The following is a 23269-nucleotide window of genomic DNA, read 5'->3' on the forward strand; positions in this document are numbered from 1 at the left end:
TAACGCGCCAAAATATACAACCCATAAACATCTCTATTAAGGGGTATTAGTTGGGTCTCGAAATTAAAACATTGTTTGTATCTGTATTTCCATTTTCTTCAAGTTCAGTATGTGGGCACTGTGTAGTATTCATTATTATGTGGGGCTATCTGATTTACTCGTAGTCGTAATTGCAACCCAATATCACTGTCGTACAATTTCATATTGCCCGTAGCAATACACAAACGAGCAAATATCAGATAAAATGCTTGTTATATTTGTCATACTAATAATACTAACCTTCGCTTTGAGAGATTGCAGCTGATTATTTACCTCTTCCCATCATCCCACTGACATTGACCCAAACGTCACAAGATCACAACTTTTGATGATGTTTATCCACAGTGCAATTGAAACATAATACAAAATGATGACGTCACGCAACCAAAATACTACCTTCCGACAACATTGACCAATCAGCGTGCGTAAAGTTTTCATCCGCGTATAGTTTGGACCAATGAGAATCAAAAAGAGATAAGATTTTGTTGTGGATGATATAGCTTGGAGGAATGTGTACACTCCTCGGGCTAAACTCTTTAGGAGCAGCGTGTGGCTGTCTACAGGGCTCCTAGTTAATTAATACAATCGTTAGCAGCATCATTAGGGTGTTATGATTGGCCTAACTTTAACTAAATCATAGAATACCAGAATGACCTGGACCTGTTCCAGGTCTACATATATCTCTAAATTGAACATTCGAATCTTGGAACATGACTATTTCTGAATCTGTAGGTTTCACTCGAAATGCACTCACTGTCAATATATTTTAATGAAACGTATGGTCTTCTTGCGTCTGAAAATTGATGACTTGCTGCAACGCTTTTTATATGTTAAGAAAGTGCATCATGTTCAAGCAGTGACGTATGCGCCTACAAAGGTTGTACGCGCGTGTGTCAAATTAACATTTCTATAGTGTTATGCTACGTTGAGACGCGCGCGTACAAGTGTGTGTTGTGGTGTCATCAAAATCAAACAATCAAATCAATTAATTCAACTTTTTAAGTTTATTAGAAAAATTTGTACCTTAACATTTATTTATACCTTCATTGCAATTTTCAAATCTGTACAAATTAATAATATTTATAAACTTTATGAAAATATGTAATACTGGTTTAAACAGAATAATTACGCCATCACTGACATCACAACAAGACGCCAAAGAGACGCGTCGAGCTGGCCTGGAGATTATAACAAGACTATATTAATATAATAACACTCTATTATTATTACTAAACAAGATCACACAACTATAGTATGTGTGTAATAATATGATAAGATCTGTGTTAAAATTATATTATTGTGATTAATGTGTGGGAGCCGGCCAAATACTACAACAACAAATTAGTTTGAAAATATATCATTACAAAATTAGCCCAAATTGGATATAGAAGATTTTTTTGTAATACTTTTGTGTTGTAGTTGAGTTAAATATAGAGTTACTAAAAAATAAAGCTTGAAATAGGATTATTCATTTTTACTTTTTGACTGTTAAATGGACTTAGCTTGGTTTCCAGCGCAACGACGTACGCGCAACGCAACAAACGTGATTGGTCAAATTAATTTCACTGTCATCGAATAGACTTAAAATTGATAAATTCTGTTCTTATAATATTTATATTTTTTTTACATTTTTCATATGGACTTTACATCAAAATATTTGAAAATTATAAAACAGCTTTACATCGGGAACCATAATGTCTCCTTGAAAATCATAATAATTGTTGAGATTCCACGTTTAGATATCGCAATTTACTTTCTTCTACTACGATATCTAATCCAAACGTGATAGTCGCTTGGAATCCTCTTGTCCAATCTTAATCCCTTTAATCCTTTAAATCCGTTAGCAACCAAACTCCATAATTTTGTTACTCAAACAAAATCTTTGAATTCTTTTCATAACATTTTGGAAAACAGTAGAACCAGCTACAACACTTATTAATATATTATACACAGTGAAAAATATATATAAATAATTATAATTACAAATACATAACACATTATCTACCTTAATTTATTATGTCCATGGTAGCGTTCCATAGACAGGCGTCTTACTACTAATCGAATTAAGTAAATACTCAACGCAAGTAATTTGGCCAATCACAATCGACGGATCGGAGAAGCCGTCGCTTGTGATTGGTCAAATTACTGCGTAAGTATCCCATTTGTTTAATTTAGTTTCCCCACGTTTTAAAACATAATATCTGGTCCTAAATAAATATTCTTGTAGGAATTTTGTATCAGAATCGTTTACTTGTTTAACTTATTTTCTCCAATAAAATAATTATAGCTAGGCCTACTCATGCTAAATCCCTACATTGCAAAATGTTAACCGAATAAATAACATATATTAAAGTTTATATAACTACATTCATAGAAAACACAGTCAATGCAAAGCTTCACTGTTATGTAATGCCTTTTTTTGAACAGATATGCCGAATTCGGTTTGAGCACATACGTCATTATCATTATCGTCTGAAGAAGTCGATATACGCGCGCGTAGGTTAGCTGCATGGAAGCCATTTTGCGCAATTGTACCATTACCATTTGATGTAGAAGAACGCAGAACTGTATTCGAGTCATTGCACGTGCGTTTGTCGACTGGTGACGAGCCGTTGCAATGATGATAGCCGTTCGTATGTTTTTCTGGCCGAGTAATGGTACCGTTAACTCCGTTTTTCGTCGTATGATGACCGTCCTGTTTCTCATTCTGTGTCGTGCGTAACTTTTCCATTTGGTCAATAGGTCCGTCACCTACGTATGGACTTGGGGTTCGGTACGAGCCACCAAGCCTATCCCATAACGTGAAGAACTGTCCGTAGTTGTAGTTAAAGTACAAATGGTGATCGGTGTGGTGGGCTGATCCGTTTATGTAAGGCTTTAACGAGTTTGGAACGCGATAGTCGCCGTCATGGATAATGATAGTCCATATCATTACAAACACGTACATGAAAAGGTAAACGTATTTGTGAAGTGGGAATGCAAAAGCGTAGATATGATAAGGTAGACTTTGCATAAATCCATCGAGAGGGTGGAAGGCGTAGCTGGCAAAGGGCGTGGCCACCTTGTACAAGTGGTGTTTCTTGTGAACGTATTTGTATATCAGTCGATGGTGCATCAGTCGGTGAATCCAGTAGATTGTCGCGTCGGTGAAAATGACCAACGGAACAAAGTCCAGTAAGGCACTATACACACCTGGCAAAGAAGATAAATATATTAGTTGATTTAATATGTTATTTATTATGTTATTCAACTATAAAGAATAATATTTTATTACAATTATTACACGTCAATTTTTGAAAAGTTCTTTATATCTAATCTAATTTATACGAGGGTAGCGAACTCATTTGAGTGTATTTTGCTTTAACTGACGCGCCCTGGCATTTTTTCATCTCTATTTTTTAATTTTTAAAAAAATATTGTTTTGATTTTATGCTATTCAAATAAATAAACGAAACGAAACCTGCTCAATGTTTCAAAATAAATTTAGATCTTAATGGACACGATCCGATAATGATAAACGATTTCAACTTTTAACTTTGAACTATTTAAGGTCAAAGGGTTACTTTATGAAACGTTGTTCTTTAAATTTATATGACCATTTTTATTGATATTTATGTGTATAGTTATTCATTATTGGGTACCTATTAGTTAGACCTGGGTGTTTCGTTAATTGAATTAAAAGAAATAATCGAACATTCCTCGCCTTTTAAGTAATAGACTTAGAGAATTCGAAAAAAAAAGTTGGGGGCATTTTAGTCAAGGCGATGGGACTCGGACTAAGCAGGAGGTTAAGCCTAGTTTACATGTTTTATAATTGTTTTAACCATCGGTCTGCACAAAGAGTGGGTAGCAGCACCTCGTTGGTGCAACTGTGGTCGAATAGTAACGGTGGTAGATAGGATGCGTTCACACATAAAAAAGATGTGCTCAACCGAGTTCTTACTGTTGCGTTTACATAATGTTGCTTTAACACTCTTACCATATTTAAACGATGTGGTGTCGTCATAAAGTTTACTGTGACCTCTGACTTCTAATAAGAAAATTGAACATGTCGGAAGACTGATGCACGGCAGAGACCAAAACGAGAGCAGTATTTCATCTTGAATTTGATTCTAGTGAGAAAAAAAAAAAGAGAAAAAGAATGAAAGTATTATTTTTTTTGTTTTATTCTTTGTTTTACATACTGTAGTTTTGCTTTTTTTTATATTTTATTTATAAGTACATATTTAGTATTTCTATGAATGTAAGTCAATTTTTGTAGACGATAATTATAAGACATTTAATTTAATTCTGAAATAATCTATGTGCATCAAATGGCAATCCCAACACCACTGTGTGGTCTTATACTAAGCCTCGGTGCTGCACGATGAAGTTTAGAGTGCGCCATCTATAGCAAAGCTGTTGCAGCAACGAAATGGAAATACTGTAAATTCATTTTCAGTTTTCACCTTTAATCGTAACTAAGCATAATAAACGCGAACTATTTAATTCTACGACACTCTCAACATTCTCCAAAGTACAACTGTGGGTGAAACTATCATGTTAGAACTCATGCAAAGTTGTTGTAAGCCGGCAACAAGCCGTGTTCTTCGCTAGTTTTCTAGCTCTACCACACAGGTGGAGAGAGCGTCAGCTGCCTAGAACAAACAAGCTACCTTGTATGAAAACAAAAAGAATCAATATCCCTAGGTTTGAGTTAAAAGTTGACGCAATTTCTTCCGAGAACGTTTTCTCCGGAGAAAAATAGAATTTGCAAACGCTGCTGCCGCCTCCTCCCATCATCGACTAGCTTCTACTGATAGTTTTTGTGACCGTTATTAGATTGGCCTGTGGCACCGAAGGGAATACAACTACTAGTATATTTGATTGAAAACCGGAAGAACCGAGTCAAATATATGTTAAACGAGCACTGTCATGCTATAGTAATTATATTTATGAACTAGATGTCAAATATTGATTCATATAATTTTTAACCCATTTATGCGTGATACCCATTAACGGTATAAAACAGCCATTCGGTTGTTTCTAAATAAGTTACTACAATCGTTTCGTTTTCTTTCACTCTGTGATGTAGGTCTATTTAAGTAATCTTAAGTTCAATTTTAATAGTATTTTATGAATAATTTGTTTGTTCACTCCATCAGTAGAACCACAATAGTTCATAGCACGCCTCGGGATAGACACACCTCTACAACGCCGTTGTTACTAATTATCAATCATTCAGCTACTTTGCGACATTGCTTTCTAGCGGTTTCTTTCCGAATTGCAGCCACCCAGATAACACGAGCGAAGACATTTGTTTGGAACTTGAATTGAACAATAAAAACGATTGGATAATGAACAATTTGAGGGATATCAGACCCAAGCCCGCTAGTTACCACTTTAAACTCGCTAGTTACCACTTTAAACTCGCTCGTTACCACTTTTAACTCGCTAATTATCACTTTAAACTCGCTAGTTACCACTTTTAAATCGCTAGTTTCCACGTTTAACTCGCTTTTCACTTTTAACTCGCTAGTTACCACTTTTAACTCGCTAGTTACCACTTTTACCTCGCTAGTTACCACTTTTACCTCGCTAGTTACCACTTTAAACTCGCTAGTTACCACGTTTAACTCGCTTTCCACTTTTAACTCGCTAGTTACCACTTTTAACTCGCTAGTTACCACTTTAAACTCGCTAGTTACCACTTTTAACTCACTAGTTACCACTTTTAAACTCGCTAGTTACACTTTTAACTCACAACCACTTTTGTTAACCTAATAATCCTTCTATGATTCCACTTTAAACTTAAGATTATACCCCATATGTGAATTTTGTCTAAATTTCAAATTTCATGTTATTACACAATAAATGACATGTGGAATAAGTGGGGGGAGAATACTACTGAGTTGCGTTGCTTGTTACTTCCTTAAAGTCACGCACAAATCCATATCATTAGCACTACCCTTAGGGCTATTACAATTGGCCACTGCTAAGTATATCCAGCTCCTCGGATGATATTATATCGTACATGTCACAAAGCCAAATACATTCAAGGATTTGAAATTTATCAAGTATTATTTTCCAATTAATTGCCATTTTAAAGAGCAATACAAACCTATATTAAATTTGTTTGAGACATTGCATCCAGTACAATCCGATGTAAATGCGATTGGCTCAATTAGAAGTAATTGAAGAGGTCCTTGGTGTAAAATTCCCTTAAAAATGTCACCTTTGAAATTAGAATTAATTTAACCTCTACTGTCCCTTAGATAGTGTACATTCTTGAATTGTCCAATCCCCGTAAAACCAATGAAGATAATAATAATATGCAGAATATTACGATGAGGTAATAATGGCATACAGTATTATTATTTTTGTCTAGACTTTAATTTTGTCTTAATTACGTTGCTTGTTTTCCATAGAAAATGAAAGTTATTTAGAGATTACAACATAGGCGATAACATTGAATTATTTCACATTAGGAACAATTTTATGAGACTTCATTATTTAAATATTTTGAGGTTCAACTGTAATATAGTTTTACGATCAAGGTTTAAACGATTTATGTTTTCGGAAACGAATTGCAACGCTTTGAATTTGTCTGTCGATAAGTCTTTTATAGCACATTGTTTCATCATATAATCATCAAATGTCCGTTGGCGCCATTTCACCCTTTTCGCCTTTGGGTAAAACAAAAATGAAGAAAAAAAAATTCTTCGTTTTTATGAGCTCAACAAAATTAAAGATATTTCATTTCAAGTGATTTGCGGCGAACCCTTTAAGGTACGGAAACGGTTGACGTTCATAAAATAAACAGTCGAGTTTCGATTTCAGAAAAAAGTTTTCCGAGACCATATTTCGTGCGGGTCAGTAAGATTGTGTTTTAGGCTATTTGTATATTTTGCTTTGAAAACCGCATGATCGCATTTTGTCTCAGTATTTAGAATTTACATTTTAAATTTGTTTATTTATGTAAAAAGCAGTAGATTGTCGTCAGTTAGCAAACAATCGATTCATTGATGATGTTTTTATTTGGCGGCTGTTCTCTTTAATAATATTTCAACACTTCATTTCGGATAATGGTAGCGTTTAGGTTTTAAGAATGAAAGTTAAACAAGTTGAATCGTATCTGCTAAATGGCCTAATATACTAATCTGTAAATATTAACATTGACATTCATAATATTTATCATTAATATTTAATATTACCTTCATAAATAACGGGTGATCCATGAGTCGTTTGTCGAAAAGAAAAAGGTAACTGAAGCAGGATATGATGAGGTAGAGGCTTATGGCTCCCAAGTTTGCAACTACAAGTAAAGTGACCCATTGTCGAAACCAATAGTCTTCTTTCCAGTCGTTTGGATAAACATAAGGCGTGAAGAAATAGTGATCGCAAACCTCTAATATAACGTCCATTGCTTCGCGGTACCTACAAATAAATATAAATGATAACATTAATAGAATATGCAACTACTTTGGATATTTATCACAGAAATGATTTAGTCCGCAATAATTTCCGATCTATTGTGGAATTGAACTTCACTTCACTTGGGACAGTTTCTAGATATTGGTCAGATTGGTTGGGCGCGGTTCTAGAAATGTCCAATAATGATGTAGCACCAAAGGTTATTGTCTTGTAGTTTCTATACTACACACATATACAAATGATACGATTTGATACAACTTTAGTTAAATTATCTTCTTCATAAATAAAATCAAAATTGAAGTTTAACATTGGAAAGAAAACAGCAATTCAACAATAAAAAAAAAAAGAAGACACACAAATAGGGAACAAGAAGAAAAAAAAGTTAAACCAAATAACTTTTACCAAATAGAAACACCTCATATTTTTGTTTTGCTTACAGTTTCCAAAGAAAGTTATACGATTTACTAAATTGAGTTTAGCAACCTTGCGTTTGGTTAAAGTTAGATGATATTGTCTTATAAATAAATTATTTTATTTTGTAGGCCACAAGAAATATTGTTATACGGTTCTCTGGCCACCTTTACCAAGACCTCTCATTGAAACAATGTATCCAGGGAAAACATAAATGCATTTTAAATTTAAGGTAAGTCTATATTTATCTCAACTTTATATCACAAAGTACATAACCCTGAAACAATATGTGTCATGTTAAATAGTGCAATTTCTACTTAAATCTCTATGTAGATTTTTTACAAGCAAACTAATGGTTTATGAAATAATACGAGCGTAAAGTTTAACAACATTTAGCGAATATTTCTCAAAATGCCTTCTGGTAATAACTAAGATATTGCTTGTGTATGGGTATATCACGATGTTATTTTATTTAGTCAGTCGGTCTGTCTGTTGGTCGAAATTCAAGTCTGATTCGTTAGCAGTTTATTATGTAGGCCAAAAAACATTTGCTTTATATAATGCGTTTAATCATAGGCCTACTAGTTATTTTATCTACGTATCTTTTACATATTATACAACCTAAAGCTCTGTCTATACTATCAAACTAGTTTGACAAAAAGACTGTGATGTGCCCAAATATGGTAGTGATATGCTTAAATATGGTAGTGATATTCTCAAATATGGTAGTGATACGACATCATGTCCGTGGGAACATCACATTTTTTTTGTCACATAAAGTTTGATAGTGTGGACAGAGCTTAAGAAATACTAATATGAATACATTCATTTATATACGTGAATTAATGTTCAATATTATTATTCATCTTCTACCGTGTCGAATTATTCACTAGAAAAATATTGTCTCAAAAAATGTCCAAAAGTCTGTATTTTGAGTTTTCCGGATACGAGTTACTTTTTAAGTGAAAGTGTTGAAACGTCTTGGTGACATCATTTATCAAATATATAACCAACGATGATATAGTAGGTCTTTGTTGGCTATTTAAAGATTAACGACGGCTTTTCAATAATACGTTTAGACTATTTTTGGATCTTGCTGATGTCATGTGCAATGCATCCATTTGGGAAAATATACCTGCTGACACAATATTTATATTCTATAGGCCTACAAGTTTTGTTTTTGATGCATCAAACCGAACCAGATATTTGGAAACTTCCTAAGTGAAGTTTCACCACTATATTTTCAGTTAATAAGTTATCATTATAGAAATAACAAATATAATTATTTATCTGGAAAAGAAACATAGATTGTTGTGCAATGCATTCATTATAGGAAAATGTAGCCTAACTGCAGACAAAATACTATGTTTTATTCAAGTTTTGTTCCGCTGACCGATGTATCAAACCAAAGCTGATATTTGGAAACTTCCTAGTGAAGTTTCATCATTATATTTTTTCACCTAATAAGTTTTCAATGGAATGATTTGTCGGGGAAAGAAATACAGTTTCGTCATCATCGTCAGTTAACGCCTCTTGTATTTCGACATTTTCGTAATTGTTCGCCATTTCATGGTTTGTCTTTATAATTTTCAACTTTAATGATCCTAGAGATGTTGGTCTTCCTCAAATTTTAGGGGGAAAAAACATATTTTATATTCTTTAAATGTTTCGTGTAAGCACAATCCTTTGACAATTTTCAAAAAAGTGGTTTCATTGTACTGTAAATGTTTTCTGCGCTGACCTAATATGTTTTAATGTGTCGTTTTAGTCTTAATCTTTTCCAAGTAATAACTGTACAGTAATCAATTTTTCCAGTTTTGGTTTTACTTATTTTTCACGTTTTTCTTTTTCTCTGATCTATGAGTAGTTAATCTGGAAACAATTCGAGATTTCCTGCGAAATTGGCTTTAATATCCCAGATTAGCCAACAAATTTAGTCATTTTACGTCGGAACAAAAGAAACCGAAAAAATACAGATGAGCATTTATAATACATTGAATGCTGTAACAGGTGCAGAATGCTACATATAAGTTGAAGTTCGTGAGGGAAACGCAACTCGGGGCCTGTTTGCGGTAGAGAGGGCTAAATAAGGACAAATGACAAATTATTTTGGGTAGGTATTGTCCCTTGATAGAACCAAAATAACAAACACAATCCTCCTACGTTACTTTTAAACTCGGTCAAATACTAGTATTTCAACAATTAAACTGAATGCAATGAATTAAAAATACGAGAAAAAAAAATGTACCGTGTCGGTTTGGATTTTGCATCTCGTAGATCGTTTCACAATATTAATAAAATAGACTATTGGTGATTTGTTTTTAAATTTAAGACTAGTATCTTTTACCCGACTTATTCCAGTTAAATTGACATTGTTTAATATTTATCCTCAATTGCGGAAATACGGATTAGGCGAGATGAGGCGATGTAACAATTCAACAAAGCTCAGACTAATATATTTATCTTAGATACGATAGTATTACGTAATTAACTACATGTTTAGACTGGAATAAATAAATCGACACAGATAAAGTAAATGTTTACTTAATTTCAATGAATGTCTTATTGCGGAAACAATTAAATGCGTTAAACACACTAACATTTAAAGGAAATGCAATTTCAAACTGTTTGTTTGTTTATTTATAGATAAAAAGATAATAAATAAGTAAATTCACGCGTCTGTATGCGTAACTATAATAGGCGCGCGCGGAGGCATGTCCTCAATTACTTATTTATGGTTATAAAGAGGGTATGATTTTAATAACAAACGTGCTTACTGATCGCCTGCAGTCTCTCGCCATAACTTTCTTCCGATTTTGTATTTATCCAACAATTTACGCCAAACCAGGTTCTGATATTTTGAATAATATTGTACACTCATTTTTTTACCCTTCGACCAAAGAGCAACGCGTTGGTAGGCACAATATGCCAATTGGTAGCACTATACCCCGTAGATTGATGCACCTGGCACGGGTCTCATTAGGACAAAGAAAGGCAGGTAGCCCATGTTGAACAAAATGTCACACTCATACAGAGGAAAACTTTATAATGATTGCATCCGACTCTGAGACCAAATATTTTGTTAACTGCTATTAATAGGGACACCAAATACACGTATTAACATTAAAAGCACACAAACACATAATGTGGCCCTATGTTTTCAAGTACTTTGATTAAATTATTAAAATCGAGGCGCAGTTCGTGAAATCGACTGTACACGTTTAGTTACGTTGTTAAACGGTGTTGGCGAAACCTTTGTTCGAGATTGAATGTTTGAGAAACAAATTGAGACTCTTGATTTAGTTTAACAGTTTATTACATCTATTACAATAAATGTTTCTTAACGCATGAATAAAATTGCGACAATTTTAAGGATTTATTCGTACATCGGTAGGATAATACCTGGGAGGTAGGCTGATGCTAAATTTGGTCTAGGATCAACATAATACGTTGTTACAGTCGGATTCAGTATCACCAAGGGGATTTAGTAAATATTGTAGTAAATGTTGGCAGTTCTAAAATCGACAACGGAAAAAGATTATCTGACGCGCGCGTACAAATAATTTTGAATATCAACTTTAGCACGCGCGCGGAATATTTGATTAGATATCTGTCGCGCGTACAAAGAAACTAACACACGGTCATCTTTTGTACGCGGCGCGTATGAAACTTAATTAGATGTCGCGAGCTTACAAAGAATGTTACAAATATCATCTTTTGTACGCGTACGAAATATTGTTGATTGGATTTTACCACCATTGTGTTAGTGTTTACAGTTAAATCTAATGAAGTGAGTGAAAAAGGGAAAGTACCTTCTCATTGTAGGTATTTTTTTCATAATTGTACCGTACCGGTTATACAAAATATTAATGGTTTGAGATTGTTTAGACCAGAGCAAACCATATACTGGCCTGTGTAACAGATATTGGATTATAATATTAGTTATAATTATTATTAGTCGTAGGCCTATATTTCATTGAGGTTCAAGATCACGCAATTGAATTGTTTCAGGTTGTACTTTTATGATTGATGATGTGCTTCGTTGGCAAGCAAAATGAGGTCGGTATAATAAAGTCACATGAGTGGTTCGCGCTATGGTTTAAAAAAATAAACACAATTAATATAGGAGAGACGAAAAGTGGAGAATTTTACGTGGATTATACTGGAGTATATGCGTGTTCGCCCGCGTGAAATCGATTGCGTTGATGATGAGCAGGGCATGCGAGCGCGGGGATTCCCACCACTATGTTGTCATGGGTCATATTATAGACAACTACAACGTTGGAGGAAAGAATTTATGAAAACACACCACTAATCGACCGTATCTTTCCTAACTAAATCTAGCATACATTTTTATCTCGGGCACATTAAATGTTTCACCAACAATCGCACGTACGTCACATAAGGATCGAAACCTAAATTGAGTAGTGCCCACGCGGCCCGCGTCGTCCCGCAGGAAGTCAAACACACCGTATACATGTAAGATCAGTTCCAAATAATCGTCCGTGAAATTACGCAGTTGTCAAACGCACAGTAAACTACAGCAGGTGTTTTCCATCTATCATTTGCTGCTGTATACTGTGTTGTTATTTCGTAACTATTGATAATGTGTATGCTGCGAATGTCATATGTTGTGCAATTAGTTCTCGTGTCCTTTATCAATCAAAGCTATTACGTCATAGAAACTAGATTAACGCATTTGTTACGTAAACAAACGCGAAATATACGGAAGCATGTTTTTATGTAACACATAACGAGATAATTGCGTACGTACTCCAAATTGCGTCACTGGCTACTTATCTAAATAAGATGATTTAAGAATAGTATTTTAACACTTAAAACACATTTACCATTAAGAAACTATTTAATATAAATATTTATGGATCCTAAAAATATAAATATAAATTTAAAAAATATTAAATAAAACTAACATACCGATTTACCAATGTATGAGTATTCCAGTTAAAACGAGTTCCAATAATACCAATATGTAGGTAGTATTATAAGATAAGGTACAGTCCTTAGCCGTGAGACAAAAAAAATCAAAATGCGACCTGTAGAGCACAAGAACACGATAATATCATCAACACTTACAGTGCCGAAAGTTTTTATACACACTTCTGTCAAGGTTACCACCGCAAACAGGCACGATGCCAACCGCTCGTAATTCATCATACCGCCCTCACCGGCCATTATCACTTCTGGCAGATGATAAAAGTTCAGAACACTTATAGAACGTTGGTGGGTGGGTTTTAACAAATCTGTGTGAAAAAGCTTAACAGACTTTGTATTTTTTCCAAGATTATGTGATTTTATCAAATTTTTAGAAATCGAAAATAATCTTTTATATATGAATGATTTGCAGATTGCAATGTTTGCGGATATTTTTATCGCCTGCATACTCGGCGCGGTTTTCGTGGAATAGTTAGGCCCTAATTACGGCCTTCTGTCCGCCAGTTGACAAGGATAGTTAATCAAGGGCAACTTGTGTACAATTTCGTTATATCGTCTGCAAAGTGCAGGCGATATATCATGTTACACGTGTCAACTCTGATTCACCGTATTTATTTGGAAATTGGTGATTATATTTCATGTTAATGAGATAAGTATAAAGGCTGCACCTTGTTCAGTTAAGAAGTGTTCCGGTTGCTGGTTTTGGTGGTGATTTCAAACCCGTTCATTCGATCCAATAAGTGCTAATATTTATGAAATATGTGTTTAGGAATGTGCTACTGTACATTTCCAGGTTTCAGTCGATTTAGAATTTCCTAGCATTCTTTCTCTATTTATCGATTTTGTATGGATTTACGATACCAAATGAATCCATGTAGGCCTAGATATAATAATATCCATAGATATGGGATTATTATAAACAAAAAGACAATAATATTCTAAAAAAGAATTAGTAGTCCGCATTATCTAAACATATTCATACTCGTTGCTATACACATTTTCTTGATGATTTTTGTTTTATCTTCATTTTTTCATACGACCCATATTTCTATGAATATTCATGAACCTATAATTAAAGAAATATCCCCATACAAAATCGGTTTAACCTAGCTAATAATCTATAATAAGAAGTTAGAGCCAAGATAAAAACTCATAAGATTCAAAACATATCTAGGCTAGCACTTGAACATGTCTATTATTAATAGAGTGATCCGTGGTAGCACTTTTGAAACCTACATACAGAGATACATAGAGCCGCGGGGGAATAGCAGTCGCTTCACCGACAAAACGTGCTCTAAAAGAAGCTACCGAAGTTGTCTTTAGTGGAAAATGTGTGAACATAAACATCCCAGTTAGTGTGGCTTACATCGGTCTGTCGACACGCTCGATATTGTTTGGACGAATGTACTTTTCGTACTTGAGTTTTACATCTGGTGTCCAAAACTAAGGAGCCTTCTGGGAGTACTTACAATTACTTAACACTAGTTGTATATCTCCCGTTAGCAGGTGAGATTAAATTAAAACCGACAGTTGTCCAACGAAAACCGATAATCGTTAAGTAATTCCCTGACATATTGAAGTCGGTAACGACACACCAATATTGCAAGGTGTGAAAAACTGGAAAATTATGACACTGGGCGGGCTACTTTTGGGACTTTTGATAGAAGGTAATAGGTTAAAGAACTTTTTAAAATAATAAATCATTAAAATTGTACGCGCGCACAAATTCTGATGAAAATCATGTATATTTATACGCGCGCTTACAAAATGCTGATGAACATGTATTTTTATACGCGCGCGTGAACTTTTGGCATCGTTTGTTGTGTACTATTTTTGATATCAGGATCTGTCATTGAGCTTCCCTCCGGTACAACCCTTCTTTTTTTAGAACTGTCATCTTTAAGTTTTCTCTCTAGTGCCCCGAAATAAGATCAAGTTAAGTACCGGGCTGTAGTCTAGACGACTGGGGTTTCGATCAGCATATAAACATCTCGAAAATGCAATAATATTATGTTTAGCATGATGTTTCATCGCCAGTGATGATCTTTTGGCGTTCCATAAGTCATATCGACATCTCCGTCAAGCCATCTCGTATCTTTCAAAGTTTCGGTATACTAGACTGCATGTTGTTACCTAGACAACAGTCATTTAAACCTCCGACAAACGTAAAGAATGTACGTTCTCATCTGATCTGGAGCCGAATATCTCACCGGGAGATAAAGACTTCACGGAAACGAACATGAGTAATAAGTCTGAATTACAAATAAACATTTTTTATTGATAAAAAAACAGAACATAAATTCATTTAAATGTCAATCAGAATGACGTCAGCGCTGACATTTTGCAGAACATAAAGTACTGGTGTTCAGAGACTAATTATTAAACACACTGTCAAAAAAAGCGATAAAAACTATTATAATCAGTGGATGAAATTATTACTAATGGAAAAAGTACATCATTTGTAACTTAGGCCTACGTGTTATTGCAAACAGTGACGTCTAGGCTACCGGTGTTTATTATAGACCTATACTTACATCTTTCCGGTACACCGGTAAATGCTCGATAAATCTTTTAACAATATTTGTGTTTCATTTTTTTGACAACACATGTAGTTGACTCTCTCCAAAACCGGAAACTCTCCCAAAATCAAACTTTTCTTGAGATCCAAAAGGCTCCAATTTTCCCACATTTGGTATACCAGGTTTTGTGGAAAACTAGAATGTTGGGCCAGTCAAAATGTTTCCTGTATCTGGAGAGTAGATTTTAAGTGTTATGGTGGTAAATAAATTTCGAGAAACATATACTTTAAAGAACCCATCGTACAATACCTTAGTTTGTTTGGCTTTAACTGTTTTGACTTGTGGTATATTTTAAGCAAATGATGTAACTTTTCATTGAACAACATGATGAATTGTGGTTGTATTAATGTTTGCTGAATGTATACTGTACACCAATGTTGGTGGATTTGTTTATTTATAAACATAATGATAATATATAAAAACAATTTGATATCACTAATTGATTACGGTCATGTATGATTTTCATTAATTCTTTTTAATTTTTTTTAAATAATTATAATTGTCATCTCCTAAAGATTAATTGGAGCATTTGTGAACAAGTTTTGAAACTTCAATTTACGGGTTATCCTGACTTTAATTATCTGGTTTTGCGCTGCATGTTTGTTCTCTAAAAGTCTATTAAAAATCAAATGCCAGGTCGATGGTGGTAACTCTTAAACGACATCACTATAGCTACATTTTAAGTTTTTCACTCCTGAACATTAAAAATGTCATTTTTAACTTAAAATATAGACATACCACAATCATGTAATGTGGTTAGGTTTCGTTGATTTTGTTAATTTTCTTACGACCGCATTCATCTTGGAAATTCACTGGAATTTATAACCAAACGGAAATATTTGTCGAATAAAGTAATTGTTTATATTTACAAACAATTAATGATTTTAGTACGATAAACCACCAGTTGACAAACTACATTTTGACGCCGGGCTGTTTTAACGATCGGAAGTCAAGTTTGGAATTTTTTTTTTGTAAATATGTGGAAAATAAATGTTAGGTGTGCCGTATGACATCCGACATAGCGGTTTTTGAGTATACCACGGGATCCTGTTGATTACTAAACATGTCACATAGGTTAATTTATGACATAACAACTACTGGTGGAAGAAGTAGGTCGAGGAAATTGGTTCGAATCTCTCGAAACCAACTAGAATCGCTTATCTAATATGGAAATGCAATTATGTGTGAGAACATTGAAATGTCATTATTTGTTCGTAACCATAAAAAAAAGTAAATCCCGAAATATCACCCTCTAGGGTGCCATGGGGAATAGTTCCGTAACTGATACATGAAGTCAAGGCTTGAGACCTACCCATGTTCAGGGTCGCCAATAACCAATCCCAGCTTTTAAAGAAACCTTGGTTTTCTTATGGAAATTCGTTTAACTGAAATATTCTATTTATAAAGTCCTATTTTATATGTTTACTATTGCATGTAAATACTATTACCGCCGTTACTCCTCCATGAAATGAAACTTACAGATACCTAACATTTCGGTCCAGCACTAGATGTACACGGATACCCACAACATTTCGGGCAAGCCTTAGATGTACGCGGATACCCAACATTTCGGGCCAGCACTGGATGTACGCGAATATCTACCGTAACATTTCGGGCCATCACTAGATGTACCCAGAAATCCAACATTTCAGGGCCAGCACTGAATGTACGCGGATACCCAACATTTCGGACCAGCGTTAGTACGCGGAAACCCAACATTTTGTATCATTTAAACTAAGTTGTAAACGTGCATGTTAAACAAGCAATAAATAAACATGAACTAACATGTCATCACTTACAATACAAAACTTGCTTAAACTAATGTTGAACTTAGATGTTGTTAAAGACGGACTTTCGTAACAAGGTTTAGAATGCATAGTATATTCATTTAGTTGTAGTTTCTGTATTTTGTATTACAGTACAATGGTTCCTTTGATTAAGGTCCATAAATGTGATATCATATGAGGTAATGTATCCCAATAAGTGCTTTATATTTCAACATGAAGACCACGAGCACAAAGAAATCAGTGTAGTGTAATGTCATTATTAATACGGCAAGAATGAGGTACAGGATTCGTAATAATTCTATCAACCAAAGCTAATAATTTATCAAGATGAGAAATATCTCGTCGTTATAGTTGGGATGTCTTCTCAGCTCTGTGCAGGAAGTTATGGCCTCTTTACACCTCCACGCTTAGACTTGCCCCCAAGTCTATAGTTAATTTCGAATCTTACTTTTCGATGTTTGTCTGAACAAGCTAGTATACGTATGAAACGCCATATGTGCCAAAATCTTTTACTAATATTAAGGCAAAAACTCCGTCTGAAACCCAGACTACTCCATGCTCCGTGGTGTCAATTTCTCATGAAATACAATCTCAAAAGATCGGTCTTCGATTAAAGAATTGTCATTCTATTTCAATTAGTCAATTATTGATCAAATAACATGTTGTTTGGGACGAGAATTCGGTGGACAGTCGAATGACAAGTTACAAGATGTGACGTGGCGCTGAATGTATGTCAGATCTGTATCTATACGCGAAATCAAAACTAGTTTATACATTTAAAACGTTCAGGCCTAATTGAATCATTCGATTCCCACGGTGTTCTTTTTCTCAATACCTTCATCCAGTATACGCCATTCAAATAAACATAATTAAAGTTGTTATTCCCCAGACAAGATCAAAATTGAGAACATGAAAAAAGTTTTTGATTATTACCGCGAGGTACTTTGTTGTTGCACTGTACCTACCACGCTAGCGTCTTCGGGTTTCTGTAAAGCAACGCGCTGATATCCAGGTGCCGCACGTAGAACTCGGCGATTTTAGCATTCCAAGTCAAGGCCTAGGCCCCCTGTAAATGAGGAATTTTTTACAGCCGACAAGAGAATTGTACTATTGAAAGAAAGTGTTTCAAACTATTGTCGTAACTGTCTATATTTATTTGTCACCGTTTGGTATTGTTTTGTTTGTAGTTTGACAAACTCAAAGTTCTCACGAATTTCTAAATAATCGCACTTTGAATTCAAAATAAAATAATTTATTCAGTATGTTCGATTTTCCGAGATGTGGATGTCATAGTCTTGACATGATATAAAGTTTTGTTCCTACTAGCAACGCAACGTTGTACGCACGAAAGTTGACCAATAACAAGCGACAGTTCGAATTATAGATCGCTTGTGATTGGTCAAATCACTTACGTTGCGTTTACGTCCTTGCTTAAGCGTGGTTCCCACTAGAACGTAACGCAAGGACGTAAACGCAACGCAAGCGTTTTAACCAATGACAAGCGAAGTTAGAGACAGTTAGCTATCACAAGCGAATAAGCCATCGCTTGTGATTGGTCAATTCACTTGCGTTGCGTTACGTCCTTGTGTTGCGTCGCTAGTGGGAACCACGCTTTACCAATCTTAACTCTTAAAAAAGTGTTTTTCAATATTGAGCCACTTGACATTAAACCTACTGACACTACAACCGTATTCCGTCCGGCCCGAACCGGTGGCCGGATATAGAAGAACGTGAAAAATGTCTAGAAAGAACCGTTTAAACTAAACTCATTCCGGATTCCGTGTTAATCGTATACGTGTATTGAAACACGCAACGTAGCCGGGAGGCATTATTTTTTCCCCTATCAGGTTAAGGCAAAACTGAATAATGCACGAGCCTAATTATGTAGCGCGCCCTATGTGTAAGCCCTTTTAATGTCATAATTTATACCATAATCTCGTGAATTATTCATGATTTCTACCTTAACCTTACTACCTTAATATAAGAAAAAATAATGCAGCCCAGAGTTTCCTATTCAACCACCGGAATGGCTCCTCAATCGGTGGTATGAAGTTATGCGCCCAATGAATTAAAAGGGGCCCTGTTACCTGAAGAAAATTACATTCTATTTTTAGTACTTTGTGATATTCATGCTGCCACAAATCTTATTGCAGAATTTGAAGAGGTCGTAACATCCCATAAAATATCGATGCTGACAAATTACTTATCTTGATATTAGCTGTACACCATTGTCTTGTTTTCGTTCTGTTTTGTTTCATCATTTCCGTGTAAGAATCATTTCAACATTCAAAAGTCTGTGGTTTTTTAAACAACATTTCGGAATGTTTGTTTGATGAGCTATAATTTAAATTTGGATGATTTATTTCTGACAAGACGATAGGTATTGTAATTGAAGAGTAAGCAGAGAAAACAATTCTGAACATACACGCGCGTGTACAGATGTTGTTGCCTGTATTGCGCGTACCATCCCGTGTGTTTCATTTTATGCAAATCTGTAAATAATTGATCTACGCGGAGTACGCGCTCCCTTCATATCAAAAAGGGATGCCCGTATTTCGTGTAAACAATGTTATGTAATTCAAATGTCAAGTTGTTGCATACATCCTGCAATGATGTCATACAATGTGTGGAGTTTGATTTATTATTGCAAAGTGCAAAGGCGAAAATGCTAGAATTGCCATGTTGGTGTCCCGACATCACCTTGTATTATACCCAGAAGATTCATTTGATAAAATAACATTTACCTGGTAAAATGTTGGCTGGTTCTTATAAAACAAATGTATTAACCACGTATAAAGAGATGAGCAGTCACATGAGTCCACATCCTTATATATTTGTTTCTAATAAAGAAGAGCATTGGTTTAGAACGGATACAGTAGCTGCCAATGAGGATCTGGCATTTCTCCAGATAAATGATGCATTCAACAAAAAAGGTTACTGATAAAGTTCTCGTTATATTTTAAATTATTTCCAATTGACATCATTGAATAATGAATTTAATACAAAATATCCTGCTATGATGAATATGGGTCATAGGTCAACCGAGTGGGTGGATAATAACTTCCGAAGTGTGAGAATGATGTAATTGCAAAAGAGATAATTCGTTGAGGATGATGCACATGCTGGAATGCAAAATACTGTATTCCATTTGCTTACAGAAAAAGACAAAGGCGCGTCTATAGCGTTCAATCAATTATTTGATGAAGAGTTTTATCAAGTTCGAACCAGTTAATTGTTGTTGTATTTTCCCCGCTGATTTTCGTTGTGATAATCTACCCTTGAAGATAATGAAATCAGTTTTTAACCCTGATAATTATAATCAAGATGAATATACTATAAAGACGATCTATAGTTAAGTTTGTACCATATCATTCACGTCACATCAAAGGATTTTGAAATGTTTGATGTTTTAAAGTTTTGCGCGCGTGTAAAGGGATTTACGCGCGCGTTATTTTCGTGATGTACGCGCTAATGAAAATGAATTATGCGCGGCCGTAATCTTGTTATCTACAGGGCATATACACAAGAAAACTTTTTTTTTAAAAACTTTGTAAAAAAACTATTGATTTAATCTTCAGAAGAACAAAGTTGGAGAGATGAGGAACATTCTAGACAATGTGGTCTAAAATAGTTGAGGGATTTAAGACATACCATTGTATTTATGAATCAAAGTTTCTCGGACTTAACGAATGCCCAAAGCGGAGATAATAACGGATGAACTCAACGGAATTGTGAATAAAAATAGCAACATATTTGTATAATTATCTCAAAAGATTATTGTCTATAAAAATTATGATATTTTAGTTTGAAGAAAAATTCGATCCAGGCCTAAAGTTGAATCGGGGCGGGCTAGAAAACCGCGAACACCGCTTTTGACGACCTCAGAAAGTTTTCTGGGTCCCGAGAGGAGCTTCGTACTTTCTCACGTGACTTCGCTTGGATTTGTACAAGATGCCGCCGGCATTTGTATGTAACTGTACTTTCAAGTCGTGACTTACTACGATTATTTCAATGTTTCCCAAACAAAGAATTAGCGTAACTGGCTGTTTTAGCCAAAAGCTTTGGAGAACTTGCGGCGACGTTTACACAGCGGGGAAAGCTTTTTCAGGCGTGGATATACCAGCTACTCACAGCTGTTCCAGAAATATGAATTAAGTGCAGCGCCCCCAACGTTTCATAGCGTTTTATGGAGTAGCGATTCCGAAAACATATTGTATACAAACCACATGAGGAAACCCGGAAGCAATCAAGCATAAAACGACTGTTTTTTAATAGCCAATAAAAACAAATAAAGACCGCGAAAGTCAGAAAACTAATGAATATTCATTAGAACAACCCTGGATGAAGGTGAAAAACATGCTGTCGTCGTTTTATCACGTGGATTTTAAGAGGTAATGTAATTGAAAATTGTACACCCAACGCCAGTTTTTTTCTCAAGCGATACATTTAAAAAAGTAGGTATAAATGTTGTTTTCCATATCAGTTTAAAAATAATTTTTTCTGTTGAATTCTTTGATTTAGTTGGATACTTTAGTTATCCTTGAATGTTTTAACAAGGATCGTATTCATATTGCCTGGCTGGATTTTTTCCTACGCTAGCTTATAATAGGCTATGCCCAGGCTCCCTTGCGTGGTTAAAACCAGCTGTGTAAGACTAATGGCTGTTTATTTTTAACACGTAAACATGTATATTCGGAGGGCCTGAGTGACAGTTGACCTGTTATAAAGCTGATTAATTACTTGTTCCTGGTTCTAATTAAAAATTAGGCCTAGTCTAGGCCTAAGCTTTTTTAATAATCATTCATATTGGGAGAGGAGTACAGAGTAGGCCAGGCTACAGGCCTAGCCTAGCTAGGCCTATGTTATATAATAGGCTAGGCTACATCATCAGCATGGTTAAAGGCTAGCAGCCTACCTAGCATGTCTTAGTCAAAGATCTGTAATATATTAATAGAAAGAAGCTATAGAGTACTGTGACATTAGATATTTAATCATAAATGCATATTTCTTTCATATTTGTATTGTATATTTATTATTTTGATATGCAATCACAATCTAAATCAGTAAATAACATCAATTTCCGTTATCAATAAATAATTATTAATATATAAACCAAATTAAAATAAAATAACTGTTTATTTTTAACACGTAAACATGTCTATTCGGGGGCCTGAGTGACAGTTGACCTGTTATAAAGCTGATTAATTACTTGTTCCTGGTCCTAATTAAAAATTAGGCCTAGCCTAGGCCTAAGCTTTTTTAATAATCATTCATATTGGGAGAGAGGAGTACAGAGTAGGCCAGGTTACAGGCCTAGCTAGGCCTATACTATATATAGGCTAGGCTACATCATCAGCAGGTTAAAGACTAGGCCTACCTAGCATGTTAGTCAAAGATCTGTAATATATTAATAGAAAGAAGCTATAGAGTACTGTGACATTAGATATTTAATTATACGGTAAATGCATATTTCTTTCATATTTGTATTGTATTATATATGCAATCACAATCTAAATCACTAAATAACATCAATTTCCGTTATCAATCAATAATATATATAAACCAAATTCAAATTAAATAGCTTCCAAAAAATTAAATTCAATTACAATTCATATACCATTTGTTAAATATTTTCAAAATCATTGTTCTAGCAATAACACAAAAAAATACTACCATTCATACAGTATACTGTACATAATAATATGCAATACTGTAACAATTAACTGAGAAATATTTTAGCAAACTATTCCTCAACTTTTCTCCACTTAGTTACCGGCCTAGTTACTTCATGCTGGATCTCAGGTGAAATAAACGTCAGATGTGACTTCATGATTTCCCACAAAACTTTTTCCATGGTACTGCTGTCGAGGAATTTATTTTTTCTAAATACCTCGTCCATTTTTGTACATAGAGGTCCAGTTTCAAATCTCTTGGTTCATAGTAGTTCGCTATATAAAATATATAAAAGAAATATGGCATTAATTTTTTATAGTATTTGCATGTTTTAGACATAATTTTAAAGGTGTATAATGTAGGACTGACCAAGTCTTTGACCTCTTGTTCTTTTAGATTTATTCTGTGGCCAGT

General features: G+C 34.6%; 1 protein-coding gene across 1 annotated transcript; it reads right to left on the bottom strand.

Moving 5' to 3' along the window:
• Window positions 1-1028: 1028 nt before the first annotated feature.
• On the bottom strand, window positions 1029-12929 carry LOC140056252 (lathosterol oxidase-like). Its single transcript, XM_072101560.1, has 4 exons — window positions 12799-12929; window positions 7233-7455; window positions 4019-4151; window positions 1029-3231 (listed from the first exon to the last, which is right to left on the bottom strand). Exons 2-4 carry the CDS (start codon window positions 7440-7442, stop codon window positions 2423-2425), a joined length of 1152 nt encoding a protein of 383 aa, XP_071957661.1. The 5' UTR covers window positions 7443-7455; window positions 12799-12929; the 3' UTR covers window positions 1029-2422.
• Window positions 12930-23269: the final 10340 nt, after the last annotated feature.

Source organism: Antedon mediterranea, chromosome 8 (assembly GCF_964355755.1).
Source record: "Antedon mediterranea chromosome 8, ecAntMedi1.1, whole genome shotgun sequence".
NCBI classification, from domain to species: domain Eukaryota; kingdom Metazoa; phylum Echinodermata; class Crinoidea; order Comatulida; family Antedonidae; genus Antedon; species Antedon mediterranea.